The sequence below is a fragment of the Amblyraja radiata genome, chromosome 14, assembly GCF_010909765.2.
Source record: "Amblyraja radiata isolate CabotCenter1 chromosome 14, sAmbRad1.1.pri, whole genome shotgun sequence".
Classification (NCBI taxonomy): domain Eukaryota; kingdom Metazoa; phylum Chordata; class Chondrichthyes; order Rajiformes; family Rajidae; genus Amblyraja; species Amblyraja radiata.
The window spans coordinates 23632765-23648516 of NC_045969.1; the positions used below are offsets into that span (position 1 = coordinate 23632765).

Below are 15752 nucleotides of genomic sequence, written 5' to 3' on the forward strand. Positions count from 1 at the left end.
TCGTTATATTATCCAACATATTTTCTGCTGAAAGCAGCAACTTTCATGCACCATCTTGTCCGTCTTGTGTTTGTCAGCAAACACTTGGCATGTCAAGTGTAGGAAGGAACTGCAGATGCTGATTTAAATCGAAGGTAGACACAAAATGCTGGAGTAACTCAGCGGGACAGGCAGTATCTCTGGAGAGAAGGAATGGGTGACGTTTCGGATCGAGGCCCTTCTTCAGACAAATGTGTCAATGCAGGTTTTATTTTGTACAGCTTTCCCTTATTTCCCCCCGGTATCTACTTATTTAATACTTTGAAATGTACGGTATTCTGGATTTAAGATGCACAACAAGTAATGAGACACAAAGAAGATTTCCGAATTGCATATAACTCACGATAATTAACTCATGTCCACAATATTGTACTTCCGATGCGCACAAAGTGGGGAGATTTTCTGCACTGTTGGGCAGGACCAGTTTATATTTATTGTGGCTGTCAAGTCAGAGTAATCCTGGTTCCAATGTTATGTCCAACGTAGCCAGATCAACTGATCGCACAAGTGTTTTAATAGCTCCTGCCAATTCTATATTTGGAGTCATCAAACAAGATATTAAAACCTGTCTCTCACAGCACTGCCTAATCCAACGAGTATTTCTCGCATGTTGTGTTTCTATTTGCAAATGATGATACTTTATTGTCACATGTACACTGAAAGAAATACTTTGTTTTGCATACAATACACAAAGAATGCGAACAGTCACTGACAAAATAGGGGACAGACAAAATGACAAAGTATTCAATATAGTCCGTCGTCGTTCTCAGCGAGACCCACGCGGATCCGTCCTCCGCCGACTGCCGGCACTCACTCGGGCCACGGTTCTCTGACCGACTTGTTCATTCACCGATGGCTCTCCGATGGCCCTCCACGCTCGCCGACAACCTTCCTTGCTCGGCCGCCAGGCTCGTCCTTGTCTTGATGGCTGTCGGCTGAGCCCGATCATGATCGCCTTCGCGCCGGCAGCTGGGTCCGCTCAATGCTTTAACCACCTTTCTGTGTATTCCTTGTTTTCCCAACCCAGCGTCAACAAGTAATTATGACGGAACAATGGGCCAAAATGTACAAGGACATCCACTTCTCCTCCATGCACCCTGGCTGGGCTGACACCCCAGGTAATGTCAAAGATAAGAGTAAACTAACCAGTTTTCAATGCATGATGTGCAGTAGTATACACCACATCTTTAAATGTTGTTTGATTTGATTCTATATTAATGTTGTCTTCACTTCTCCGGAAAGCTGTTAGAATTTCCATGCCCGACTTCCATGCAAGGATGAAGAACAGGTTGAGGACAGCAGTTCAGGGTGCGGATACGTTGGTGTGGCTCGCCATCTCCAACAGGGCCTTTCAGGAACCCAGAGGCCTTTTCTTCCAGGGTAAGAGATTGGTCCACTTGGACTGCCTAAGGGTACATTTGTGCCCAGCTTATCACCGCAAGAAACAAGCCATTCAGATGAACATACAGGGCATTCAGACAGTATTCAGACCCCTTCACTTCTCCACATTTTGTTACATTACAGCCTTATTCTAAAATGGATTAAATTCATTTTTTTATCATTAATTTACACACTATATCCCATAATAATAAAGCGAAAACAGGTGTTTAGAATTTTTTGCAAAGTAATTAAAAATAAATAACTGAAATATCACATTTACATTAGTATTCAGACCTTTTATTCAGTACTTTGTTGAGGCACCTTTGGCAGCGATTACAGCCTCTAGTCTTCTTGGGTATGACGCTACAAGCTTGGCACACCTGTATTTGGGTAATTTCTCCCATTCTTCTCTGCAGATCGTCTCAAGCTTTGTCAGAGTGGATGGGGAGCGTCGATGCATAGCTTTTTTAAAGTCCCTCCAGAGATGTTCAATCGGGTTCAAGTCTGGGCTCTGGCTGGGCCACTCAAGGACATACACAGACTGGTCACAAAGCACCTCCTGCATTGACTCGGCATTGTGCTTTGGGTCATTGTCCTATTGGAAGGTGAACCTCCGCCCCAGTCTGAGGTCCAGAATGCTCTGGAGCGGGTTTTCATTAAGGATCTCTCTGTACTTTGCTCCATTCCATCTTTTCCTGCCGCAGAAAAACATCCCCACAGCACAATGCTGCCACCACCATGTTTCACTGTAGGTATGGTATTGGCCAGGTGATGAGCGGTGCCTGGTTTCCTTCAGACGTGCCGCTTGGCATTCAGACCAAAGAGTTCAATCTTGGTTTCATCAGACCAGAGAATCTTGTTTCTCATGGTCTGAGAGTCCTTTAGGTGCCTTTTGGCAAACTCCAAGCGGGCTGTCATGTGCCTTTTACTGAGGAGTGGCTTCTGTCTGGCCACTCGACCATAAAGGCTTGATTGGTGGAGTGCTGCAGATATAGTTGTCCTTCTGGAAAGTTCTCCCATCTCCACAGAGGAACTCTGGAGCTCTGTCAGAGTGACCATCGGGTTCTTGATCACCTCCCTGACCAAGGCCCTTCTCCCCCGATTACTCAGTTTGGCCGGGCGGCCAGCTCTATTAAGAGTCCTGGTGGTTCCAAAGTTCTTCCAGTTAAGAATGACGGAGGCCACTGTGCTCTTCGGAACCTGCAATGCTGCAGAAATTGTTTTATACCCTTCCCCAGATCTATGTCTCGACACAATCCTGTCTCGGAGGTCTACGGACAATTTATTCGTCTTCATGGCTGTTTTTGCTCTAACATGCACTGTCAACTGCAGGACCTTATATAGACAGGTGTGTGCCTTTAAAAGCAACCGAGATTGGGGTATGGATTTAAAATTGGTTGACAGAGAGAAAAGTAGGAGCAGACTTACCTACAATGAGCAGGATGGTGAAGCGACCTGCACAACCCTAATACAACCTCAGCAACGGAACACACAGGATCACCTCTTGCACTACCATGAACTTATTTGCTAAATGTGTTTTGCACTAATACGTGTTTTTTGCACATTTGTTTTCTTTTCAGACTGTGTATTCATGTCTAATGTTGTATTCGACTCTGTGATCCTGCTGCAAGCCTGATTTTAATTGTACCTGTACCTCACTGTACTTGGGCATTTCACAATGTACTCAACTTCACGATTAGAACAGGTCATGTTCAGGATGCCTGGCCTTGAAGAGTGGCGAGCCTCATAGATCAATGCTCGGGGCCCCAGTTATTCAGAATGTATCACTGATTTGGATGAGAGAACTGAAAGTAATATATTGAAGTCTGCTGCAGAACATGAAACTGGGATTGTAAATTGTAAGGAGGATGCAAAGAGGATTGGAAAGGCAATTGCAAAGCTCACAAGGCGATTGGGAAAGGTTAAGTGAATAGGCAAATGCCAGCAGGCGAAGGAAAATGTGAATAAATTAGGTTCTAAAACAGAAAGAATATTGATTTGAATGTTGAGAGATTGGGAAATGTTTATGTGCTAAGGTCACTGAAAGCAAACATTTTGTGGCAGAAACAGATAAGAAATTAATGTTATATAGATATTTACTGCGAGAATTTGAGTACAAGAGAAAGGAAATCTTTCTACAACTATACAGAGCCTTGGTGGGGCTATACCTTGAGTACTGTGTGCATTTATGGCCTCATCCTAATAAAGGATATAGTGCAACAACGATTCACCAGTCTGATTCCGGGGATGGTGGGACCATATTAAAAGGAAAGATTAGGTTGACTGGGCTGTGTTCACGAGTTTAGAAAAAACAAGATGAGATTTCATTGAAACATTGAGACGATCTGCAGAGAAGAATGGGAGAAATTACCCAAATACAGGTGTGCCAAGCTTGTAGCGTCATACCCAAGAAGACTAGAGGCTGTAATCGCTGCCAAAGGTGCAATATTTAATTGCAACAATCAATTTTCAAACTTTATTAAATGAATAGCACTGGAAATTATTCCTCTTTAAATACACTTCTAACTGTCTTGTAAGTTATAAAGTCATGAAGGGAGTGGAGTGGTTCCAGCCTTATTCTCAAATTGTGTAACACAGTGGAGACAGTTCTCCCCATTGTGCCCATTTATTTGTTCTTTGAAACTGATGGATTACTTTCACTTTGGACCTAAGCTTTCTCTCAATGTCTCTCCAAATAAACACCACTAATTGTCTCTCAAAGTTAAACATTTTAAAGAGGCAGGTTCCAGGACTTACCACCCCTTTGTGAATATGCCTGAGGTGTGTCAACAACTTAGTTCTATTGGACTAGCTGGCAGACATTAATGGGTGACGTTTCGGGTCAATACCCTTCTTTCGGACTGAAGAAGACTCTCGGCACGAAACATCACCCATTGCTTCTCTCCAGAGATGCTGCCGGTCCCGCTGAGTTACTCCAGCATTTTGTGTCCATCTTCAAATGACGTCACACGCTCCAGACGGCTGTGCAGTAGATTGAAGTCGCGCGCGACCTTTGCGGGACCGTCGCGGCTCAACGCGACCACGAGGTTGCGTAATTAGCGTGCCAAGGACACGTAAGTGGGACAGGCCCTTAAGTGTATGAGTCTGTCATATAATACCATTATGGTAATTCCAATGCTTTGAGGCTATCAAAACTTCTTTGGTTTCAAATGGTCAACTTATAGGTGTAGACTATTTGGCCTTTCTAATTTTCACCACTAAATACAATTTTATCAGATACTCTCAATATCATATTTCTGCCCCGATACGTATTCATGCCTTTTGTGACTAGAAATCATGATGAGAAATTGCCTGTTTCTATACGCAGGAACTTCACCTCTGCCACAGCCTCAGTACCCTCTAAATGAAGAAATTCTCCCCCACTCAGTTTTAAATATCTTACCCCATTTCCAGTGCTATTCATTTAATAAAGTTTGAAAATTGATTGTTGCAATTAAATATTGGGCATATTTGTTGTGTCTCAGTTTCAGATCTGTTCTTAAGTAGAAACTTTAATTGAAGCACGTTAAATGATTATGATTCTCTAAGGCATTCCATAATTTTCCTTGCATTGGTTTTCAAATATCATTCTTTAAAAATGCTATGCCTAATTTTTATTTCTGCTTGCATAGATCGGAAACCAGTGCCTTCTCATCTATTTCTGGCCCAAACAAGAGCAACACCTGCAGAGGAAGAGAAACTGATGAAAATGCTGGAGGAATTAGCAGAAAACTTTAAACTGGGTGCTCACGGAAACACCAATCCGAACTGAAGTCTTTACACTCATTCAGATTTTCACAGCAGCCAAAAAAATATCCTGATCCATTTGATTCATGTTGGAGAACCTCAAAACAAATCAAATGACAAGTCATCTAACATCCCATGATATTTATTTCAGTATTGCATTCACCTATTATCACACTACAGTGGAGAACAGATTTGCCTTAATTTTTAGCAACTTAACTATACCTTGAGTAGAAAGTTGATATGCAGCCAGCCTTTACTCCATTTTGTGGTTCCTGTTTCTTCATCCCATGGGCAATATCATATATTTGCCTTTTTATTCCTATCTCCTGCTTTTTCATTGTCTGTATTTACATTTTACTTTATTTGACTCATCACAGGATACTAAAAGCTTCAGCTGCTAATTTTATAGTTAGAACATCAATCCTACAAGGGACTTTAACTTGGTTTCTTGTTACAATAAAGAGTTGACATATCAGTGTATTTTCACCAAATGTACTCAACTCTGTTGCATATTTCCAAATTCTTCAAGTTCTAATTTTCAACTTAAAAAAAGTTTTTTACATAAGCTTTTTTATATGTATGTTCAATGCTTCCAAGATTGATCCAATTGCTCGTTTGCATACAATTAATAAAATATCAGCAATTTCAACATGACAACATTTTGGTTATTTTGTACAATCATTTATCGCAAGACTGTTATCTCCACTCTGATCCAGTGAACGTTTGGCACAGGCTGCCTAGATCTTGTATCAGGTTGTATGAATTCATAAATACTTCTGGTCAACAAGTTTGATTGTAAAAAGTTAATTGAATTACTATTCCATATTGGTAGGCAAAATACAATATTTTGAGAATTCCTACAGTATCAACTGTTCTGTGGATCAAGGGATTCCATCGGCCCACTTCACAAAACACTGGCCACGTGTTTATGCAGTTATTTGATAGATTTCTATGTACATTAAGCCAGTGAAAAGCGACAATGAACCTTCTGAATTTTGTAGTCGGCAGGGCAGTACTCTGCATATCGCCAACTTGGACAATTTAACATTTTTTTATCAAGCCAATTAAACAAGCCAATTAACCTACAAACCTGTACGTCTTTGGAGTGTGGGAGGAAACCGAAGATCTCGGAGAAAACCCACGCAGATCACAGGGAGAATGTACAAACTCCATACAGACAGCACCCGTAGTCGGGATCGAACCCGGGTCTCTGGCGCTGCATTTTGCTGTAAGGCAGCAGCTCTACTGCTGTGCAGCACCGTGACTGCTGCACACCAATGAGGTGTGTAAAGTGTCAATGAGGCTTTTACATAAGCAACAGATCTGGGTGCTGGCATTTGCAAATGATTTTGAGGCAGCAAGGACAGTAGTGGGATATCAAGTCCAGCCTGACCATCATTGCTTCAGGGATGTGGCAATACAACTGTTTATAGGTTGGGAGTGCTGCAACAAAGATCAACATTTACTGTTTGGTCTTTGACTGACTAGCCGTTGGGGCATTTCAGAGTCAACCATAGTGTTACACACCTGGAGTCACATGTGGCACAAGGTCAAAGTGTTCATTTTCCAAAACTAAGAGGTGAACTTTTATGACTATCTGGAAGATGAACTGTCACTAGTGAAGACACCAGCTTTACAATCCAGTTATTCATTTTGATTTAATCAACTGAATTAAAACATTGTGAAGTATGACTCGTTTGCAGACCATCTGACCAGTACCTCTGCAATAATCATTGAAGAACTGATCCATACCATGCCACCTAAAGTTGAAAAGAGCAGTTTGGCAAAAATGAAGGGGGTCCTGCATCTGCATTCTTTAGTTTAAAAGGATGAGGAGTGATCTTGAATGAATGGCGCCTATCAGGGTGGATGTTGAAATCGATTTCACTAATGTTAGACACAAGGGAACAGTAATTCTTCTTGCATTTCTTCTTGCTGAGTGCCAAATCTCTGGCACAATCTGTCTCTTTACACATCCCAAATCATCTAGAGACAAGAGACTGCAGATGCTGAAATCTGGAGTGAAAAGGATCAACCCCCTGAAACAGTTATATTTCTGGAAGATTCGTATTGATTTATCATTGTCATTTGTACCAAGACACAGTGAAAACCGTTGTTATGTGTGTTATTCAGCAGATCATGCCATACACAAGTACAACAAGTGGTGGAAAAAGGTAAAATAAATAGATTGCAGATTATAATGTTACAGCTACAGAGAAAGGACAGAGTTTCGAAAAAGTGCAAGGGCCACAAGGTAGATGGAGAATACATCCTTGGGATAAGAGGTCTATTCAAAAGTCTGAAGATCAAGATCATGGAATTTAGAGCTGTGTAAATCGTCATAGAAGAGGAAGCCTGGTGTAATCAGCTGTTATTCAACTGAATCAAGAGTAAAGGGTGATGAATTATCACATACACTGGGAATGAAACAAAATTCTTCATTGCTGCATATTTTCAGGCACATTATTGCACCCTTGTTATTTGATTAATTAAAAATACAATGTTATCAATAATACTAGATAATATTATATAAATGAACCACAATAGTAATCATAAACCAGCACAGGCTTGAGGCTTTCTCTTGCTCCCATTTTCTCATGTTCTTATGTACTGACAATTGGTACTTGTGGATTTAAAGCCAACGCTACAAAGGTTTAAATTCATGCATGATCAAGATTTAAGATGAGATCACAGATCTAGTTTAATTTAATTTATTAAGTTTAGTTTATTGTCATGTATACAGAGGTAAAGTGAAAAGCCTTATTTGTTGCATGCTACCCAATCAGCAGAAAGACTATACATGATTACAATCAAACCATCCACAATGTACAGACACAGGATAAAAGGAATATTGTTTAGTGCAAAATAAAGTCCAGTAAAGGCCAATTAAATAGTCCAAGGGTCTCAAATGAGGTTGATAGTAGGTCTGTGATGTGATCCCTTTCCCTCAGGGGACAAAAGTGAATCCTGAAGCAAATGTGGAAGTGATAGTGGTGAAAAGGAAAGAGAAATCACGACTGAGAACCATACAAGTAAGGCTCATACAGTAGCTAGCCCATGGCGGTACACCATTGTAGAAGGAGGGGAAACCAGAGGGAATAAGGCGAAAATAAATGGAATTAGTGCAAAGGGGTATGTAATGATCATCACAAACATGAGGGTTGAAGGGCCTGTTTCAGTGTTGTGCAACTCAACTAGAGATCTGTCAAAATGAAGAATAATGCACAACAATTGTCAAATGAAGAATAATGCACAACAATTGTCAAATGAAGCCATCTGTGACAATGATGCAATGCTTTTCCAAACATCTCTGTAGAAGAGTTTTATTTTGTGATTGCCAATACATACATTGTGTAACAGTATTTAAGTATTTTACATTTTAAGTGTTGTACTGAATTGCAGCATTAATTGTGAAACAAACCTATATTTCCTTTGGAATGTTTTATCAGAACGTATCAGCATCAGTTTTTGTTATTTTACCAGTGCCATATTTCAGACACTTTTTTGAGCATTAATTGCAACTTCACCTAAATTTATCCAAGAACAGAGTGTGCATAATACACTTCACCTGGGATCGTGATATTCCTTTACTTCTTTGCATTGGGATTTGATCACATTTAAAACAAAATACCTCCAATTTCACATTGCTAAATGGTTTCAAAATAGACTCAGTTCCATTTGTAGAGCTGTGGATCAGACCAAACTGCTGGTTCGTTACTCCAGCTTTTTGTGTCTATCTTCTCAGTGGGGCGTGGTTGATGATTCCTGTTCAAAGTTGGGTAACGATCTTGTTCTGTTGACATTTCTTATGACCCATGATTCTCGTGGCTGAGGAATTGCAATGTTCTCATGTAGGGAACTGAACAGGCATTGAATAGAGTGTGCCCCAAGGTGAAATACAAGAGTCTGGATGGTTCTGGTATAAGATGAAGAATGCAAATACCATCTCTGGGGACTGAGGTAAGAGGATTATTGGAATATTGTGCATGTTGAGTTGATTTCCATAGAATATTGCTTAATTCAATTTTTCGCTCCACCCCTCCTCCCCCCTCGCCCGAGAATTAACTCTTACACTCTCAAAATTAACCAAAATTAATCTACATTGCTGGAACTAGTTTCAATTTTCTCTTTCACATGTGCTAGCGAAAATGTTCAGACTCACAAATATTAAATTCATCCAAGGCTGGCCAGCTATCATCTCTGGCAACCTAGGTGAAGTGCTTCCAGTGATGGGAAGGAAGTGGAAAAGTAGAGATGTACCACATGTATCTGAATAGATGAAATATTTTATTTTTTTTAATCATACTGTCAAAATAAAAAGCCAACTATTTTGCACAGTAGCAAACCAATGAGATGGTGAAAGCTTTGCAGCAGTATAATTGCTGTTCGATTGTTTCTTGGGACTTCTGAATTGCTCCTCAGGGGTCTTACCTTAACCATTCCTGGCAAATGCTAACAAAAAAACTGCATAATCTTGAAAAAGTTAGCTTTAAATTTAATGCTGCATTGGCTGGCTACTTTATAGATAGTTTACAAGCACCTTCAATTAACTAGATCAGGAAGAGTAAATTCAGTCATGGTGCAATGGGCATCTGGGTTTCCTGCAGTAGTTGTTGTTGTGGATTTCCAATCAAGCCACATTCAGAAAAAAGCCCAAGGATTAAATCAAAAAAACCCTTGGAAAATACTCATTCACATTTGAACAAAGGAGCTTCCAGAACGGCATTAAATCACACGAGTTTGTGTTATGCCCAGCCTTCACAGAACAATCTTTGAAGCTCTGTTCCAAAATTGGCAGTTTTATTGTGCTGTGATTTGCCAGGAACGTTTTTTTGCACCTGGAATAAATTTGTACAGTTCTGATCTCCCTACAGACGAATAGAGAGGGAGTGTAATAAAGATCCACCTGGCTGATTCACGGGAACTTTGAGCAAAGACAAGGTGACTGGATCCATGCCCTTTAGTTTAGAAAGGTGAAAGGGAATATCGTTAAAATATTACATTCTTATGGGGCTTAACAGGGTAGATGTAGGGATAGTGGTTTCCCTGGGTCGTGCAACGAGAACAAGTGGTCACAGGATCAAAATAAGTGGTTAACCATTCAGGACTATCATGAGAAGAAATTCAGAACTATAAAGGGGCTGTGGAGGCTCAGTCACTGAGTAGAGTCAGTGTAGCGGTCTAGAGGTTTTTGGACAATGAAAGTATATAGTTATCAAGCTAAGGTTAAAGATAAGCCATGATCTTACAAAATATTGCGTACCACTTCCCTATTTAAAAAAAAATTGATGACGTCGATATCCCCTCTTTTAAAAACGTGACAGAAATATGCTAGATAAGCACTAGTTTTCTTTGCCTAGGTAAACTTTTTTTGAAGGGGGGGGGGGGTGGTGTGAGGGAAAGGGATCACATCACAGTACGTAGATCTTCGAGGCAAAATAGTTTCCATAAGATTTAAGTTCAGCACCATTAGTCTGTAGTATACCACATAAAATGTTATCATATCACTATTTTGCCTCCTACAACATTTGCTGATTGATCTTAAAACTGCTCAAATGTTTTCAAGCGCTAACTGGGTTGGTTTAAGTTAATGATGGTATACATAGAGTATGAGATGCTATGTGGCAGAAGATCAGTTTTAAAAATAAAGTGGAACAATTTGATAACTAGGATACATGAGAATGGGTAGAAAACCGGGGATGCAATTTCATGGTAAACTTGTACAAATAATTGTCTCAACTGCCTCGATATGTAAACATAAGATACTGAAATATTGCAAATATATGGAGTAAATTTAGCTTCGGAATATACCTCTTTATTGGGAGGCTTAATTCTCACTTGACTAAGTGACTGAGAAGTACAAATTGTATTTTCGGCTTATTTGCACCAATTAATTATAGATCCCTTAAAGATGCATTAGTTTCACTGGAGGATGCAATTTGTTTGCAGGCCAATTGCAAAATAAAACAACCACTGTATGATTGTGCTTACAAATATGCTAAGTGACCAGACTGCCATGAGGCTTTTCGGCTTAGACTCTTTAGATAATGAAAGAGTTTAGAATGATTTAAAACTCTATGAGGGTGGTTGCATGGAAAGATGTTTTCTCGAGAAGGAAATAAAGAAGGGATCGTGATGCTCAAAATTTAGCCAAACCATTTAGGTCAGAAAACAAGTATTTCTTCATATAGTGTAAACCAAATATGGAATCTCCACCACTTTCAAGATTAGAAACAGACATCTATGACAAGATAAGGGAGTCAAGGAATATGAGATACTTTACACCAGTTCCCATGTTCATTTATACATAATTACTCTGAAAAATTGTGCTAAAATAGTCACTGCAGGTTTAAGTTGTGCTTCAATAAGATTTTTGTTCTGTCTATTAAAATGTAAAAATAGTACAGCAGGTGGAACAAATGTTCATTTCTTTTTAATGTGTGCAGTACATGATCTGAGAGAACTAAGCATGGACATGATTTGTTTTCTGAAGACAAAGAAAAATTCTAACTATGACAGCAATTGAGACTAGCTTGGTCCAACTCTTTGTGTCCCTTTATAAATTCCATTAAAATACAGTCTAAATTCTTAAATTAACTATCGATTTGGCTAACAATAACTACTTTTCAAAATACTTCCCTGAATGTGAGGAACCGAGGGTAACAAAGGCAACATGCTAATACCAGTCTTTCATTCTTTAATTATCAATATTTACCACACTGTGCCATCATCATCCATTAACCCAAACATCCATCCAGCCTTCGTGAGCACCCAAAGCCCAGTTTTCACCATTTGTTGGTGTCAGATAGCTGACAAGTCTCTTCATCACTGGCCCATTAAATATGAAATTACCCCCAGCAAATAGTGTAAGAACTGAGTGAACTGTGTGTGTATATACAGTCAAAGGAGAAGGAATGGGGATGGACTTGAGCGCTCCAATATGGAGCAGACAGTAGTGTAATCAGCAGGATATCTCCCCACTGCACTCAAGTTTCTACAAGACGGTGACTGAAGACTTCAGCTCAACTAAACAATACGCCATCCAGGCAATGTCAGAACCAACATTTAAATTTAAACTAATCAGAGGTTATCTAGATCATTGGATGTATCAACAGATTGGAACACTCATCATATATGGGACCAGGTTTCAACTGAATGTAAGCACTTGCTTCTGCACTGCAGCAAATAAGACATAATAAGAAGTAAACAAAGGGACACATTAATTTGGAAATCAAAGAGCAGCCCTCAAGATAGAAATGAAAGGCACACTCTCTTCCTTAATTCGCACCTCCCTGATTCAAAGAGCAGTATAGGACAACAATGGCTTTACCATAACAGGGAAGATGAAGTTAGAACAAAATAATAGATTTTTTGTTAAGCATGAAAATATCATTCTCCACTGCCTTGTCAGCAAGACTGGGCAGTCAGTCATTATAATCCTGCTTTATATCTTTTGCACAGATATGTATTTAGGTTCTGGTCATCCTATTGTCAAGTGTTGCATTAAACATGCCTAGAGTTTGTATTTCTGATTTCTAATTATTTACATCTCAAATTCGAGAAGACACCAGGATTTCTCAAACTACACTTCTGCAGTCAGAGGTTTTAACTAATTTCTCTTTGAGATAGAGAAAAGGACCATCCAGACAATTAAGTTTTTTTTACAAAGAGCTGGAGTAACTCAGCAGGACAGGCAGCATCTCTGGAGAGAAGGAATGGGTGATGTTTCGGGTAGAGACCCTACTTCAGACCGATTAGGGATAAGAAAAATGAGAGATATACGTAGAGAGATATGTGGAGAGATAAAGAACAATGAATGAAAAATATGCAAAAAAAACATTTTTTTGCATATCTTTCATTCATTGTTCTATATCTCCACATCACAGTCTATATCTCTAGTTTTTCTTATCCCTAACCAGTCTGAAGAAGGGTCTCGTCCTGAAACGTCACCCATTCCTCTCCAGAGATGCTGCCTGCCCCGCTGAGTTACTCCAGCTTTGTGTGGCTATCTTCAGTTTAAACTAGTATCTGCAGTTCCGTCTTACACAAATTAAGTTTATACATTTTCTACTGCAATCCTGTCATTAGTTTCTCTTTCACTCTGCTTTGGGAAAATCCTATATTAGCATTTTATGATTTCTCAGCACAAACAACTGTACAACTATTGCAAAGTATATTAGCAAAACAAAACCAGACATCTCTCCAACATCACACATTCGCTCACCAGGAAGCGACAGGAGAAAAACATAAACACAAAGTCATGAACGGACAAGAACCTATCACCACAATATTTTTTTTAAAACAGCCAACAAAAATCAGTAATGTCTATCAAAAAAATGACAGAAAATCATACAAACGTCTTAATTGTACAACTGACCCTCTTGAAAACCGTACTTTAATTCTTGTAGCCAAGATTTGCCGGAATCACTGTGCAACCTTTAAACTTCGACAGATATTGATCAAGGTTTGGAAGGCTGCTTTAGAAAATATCAAATTCCTATGTTCCCTGTCAAAGCCATAACTCTTCATTAGTGTTGCTGACTGATCCTCCATGAGCAGATTAGCGCATTGGACAGAATCCCTTACGATCATCAGCGAGAAGACATCACGACACCACAGGAGTCATATCCCAAAGCTGCAAGAAAGTTTGTTCAAATTTCTTAATAAAATTAGCAACTGTCATAAATTTGTTTATCACTCAAAATTAATAAATTAACCCCCTCTCCCCCTTTCAGTATTCCGGCTACATCTGTTATTAGCAGAGGTAACTGTATTCTGATAATGAGTTCTTCACTCATTAATGGATGATGTGTATTTTAGACTGAATGCAAGTTATAGACAATGGTGAGTTCACCATTAACTCAAGAGAACTAACCTGTGGCTTTTTCAACAAAAAACTAAAATCTATAAAGCAATAAAGGAAACTGATACATCATGGTTTCTTTGCCATTACTTGTACTCATGAATTACATGGTAAGAAAACAGATTCCAAATTAGTAAAGGGAGGGAATTTCCTGGAAGTATGTGGCATTGCAATCTTCATTGGCAAGTGGAATTAACATATTACGGACATTTTGATTTGACTCCAATTGAGGAGTGGAAAATGCCCATGTGTGAATTTCATAAAGGTGGGGCAAAATCACAGTACACCAACAACCATGTAGTCTTGACAGAGACCCGCTTTGTTCAATAGCAACAGATTCCAAGACGACTGCTGCCAGGCTCTACTGCACCAGCTCAGCACACACAAGGATGTGGACACAGTTGCACACAAGCTAAACACGTGCAGACACTTTAATAATAATAATAATAATACATTTTATTTATGGGCGCCTTTCAAGAGTCTCAAGGACACCTTACAAAAATTGAGCATGTATAGGAAAAACATGTAAGGGGAATGAAATAAATAGTAGAGACATGACTAGTACACAAAGTAAAGACAGAATTCAATACAAAACACGGCATGAGGCAATTAATGCACAGATGAAAAGGGACGGGGACGTGGGGCTAAGGATAGGCAGAGGTGAAGAGATGGGTCTTGAGGCGGGACTGGAAGATGGTGAGGGACACGGAATTGCGAATCAGTTGGGGGAGGGAGTTCCAGAGCCTGGGAGCTGCCCTGGAGAAGGCTCTGTCCCCAAAACTGCGGAGGTTGGACTTGTGGATGGAGAGGAGACCGGCTGATGTGGATCTGAGGGACCGTGAGGGTGGGTAGGGGGAGAGGAGGTCAATGAGATATGTTGGGGCCAGATGGTGGAGGGCTTTGTAGGTGAGGACCAGGATTTTGTAGGTGATCCGGTGGGAGATGGGAAGCCAGTGAAGTTTTTTGAGGACTGGAGTGATGTGATGCCAGGATTTGGTGTGGGTGATGAGTCGGGCGGCTGCGTTCTGGACCAGTTGGAGTCGGTTGATGTAGGTGGAGCTGATGCCAAGGAGAAGTGAGTTGCAATAGTCCAGTCGGGAGGAGATGAAGGCATGGATGAGTCTTTCAGCAGCAGGCGGTGTGAGAGAGGGTCTGAGTTTGGCGATGTTGCGGAGATGAAAGAAGGAGGTTTTAATGACATGGCGGATGTGAGGCTCAAGGGAGAGGGTGGAATCAAAGATCACGCCAAGGTTGCGGGCCTGGGGAGATGGGGAGACAGTGGTGCCGTCGATGGTGAGAGTGGGGTTATTGATTTTGCTGAGTGTGGCTTTGGAGCCTATGAGGAGGAATTCTGTCTTATCGCTGTTGAGTTTGAGGAAATTATGTTGCATCCAGGTTTTCCACTTTCCACCCAGGTCCTCTTCCTTGGCTTCATGCATCACCCAATCACTTCCCTGGACCAGTCCCCTTTCCTAGTCTCCATACCACCATTGCTCCAACCTCACCTTTCTCCCCTTCACACTTTGGGAACTCCAAGCCGCAGGGGTTTCGACCGCCCTGATGCGGGGGTTTCGATCGCCCCGATGCAAGACCTTCGATTGCCCCGACGGATGGTTCAACTGCCCAGACCGTGGGAGAATAAAGGGGAAGATGATTGGACGATTTTGCCTTTCATCACAGTGAAGAATGTGGGGAATCCGCTGTCGTGGGTGTTTATGTTAAC

The 15752-nt window shown here is 40.5% G+C and overlaps 2 protein-coding genes across 5 annotated transcripts in view; one reads left to right on the top strand and one right to left on the bottom strand.

Moving 5' to 3' along the window:
• Nucleotides 1-6546, top strand: part of dhrs12 (dehydrogenase/reductase 12) — a 30648-nt gene extending 24102 nt beyond the window's left edge. Inside the window, exons 8-11 of one of the 2 annotated variants that reach the window (XR_004413987.1) lie at nucleotides 1067-1157; nucleotides 1282-1419; nucleotides 5052-5643; nucleotides 6537-6546. Coding sequence is in view for 1 of the 2 variants with exons in the window: in XM_033032792.1 (XP_032888683.1) it covers nucleotides 1067-1157; nucleotides 1282-1419; nucleotides 5052-5191 (369 nt within the window). In the remaining variant the exon portion in view is untranslated. Of the gene's footprint in view, nucleotides 1-1066; nucleotides 1158-1281; nucleotides 1420-5051; nucleotides 5818-6536 lie in introns of those variants that run through there. The other variant, XM_033032792.1, reaches the window with a different exon arrangement.
• A 6548-nt stretch (nucleotides 6547-13094) lies between these two features.
• Nucleotides 13095-15752, bottom strand: part of wdfy2 (WD repeat and FYVE domain containing 2) — a 35652-nt gene continuing 32994 nt past the window's right edge. For all 3 annotated transcript variants that reach the window (XM_033032793.1, XM_033032794.1, XM_033032795.1), the window contains one exon: nucleotides 13095-13801. In XM_033032793.1, the coding sequence (XP_032888684.1) occupies nucleotides 13772-13801 (30 nt within the window). In that variant the 3' untranslated portion in view covers nucleotides 13095-13771. The remainder of the gene's footprint in view (nucleotides 13802-15752) is intronic.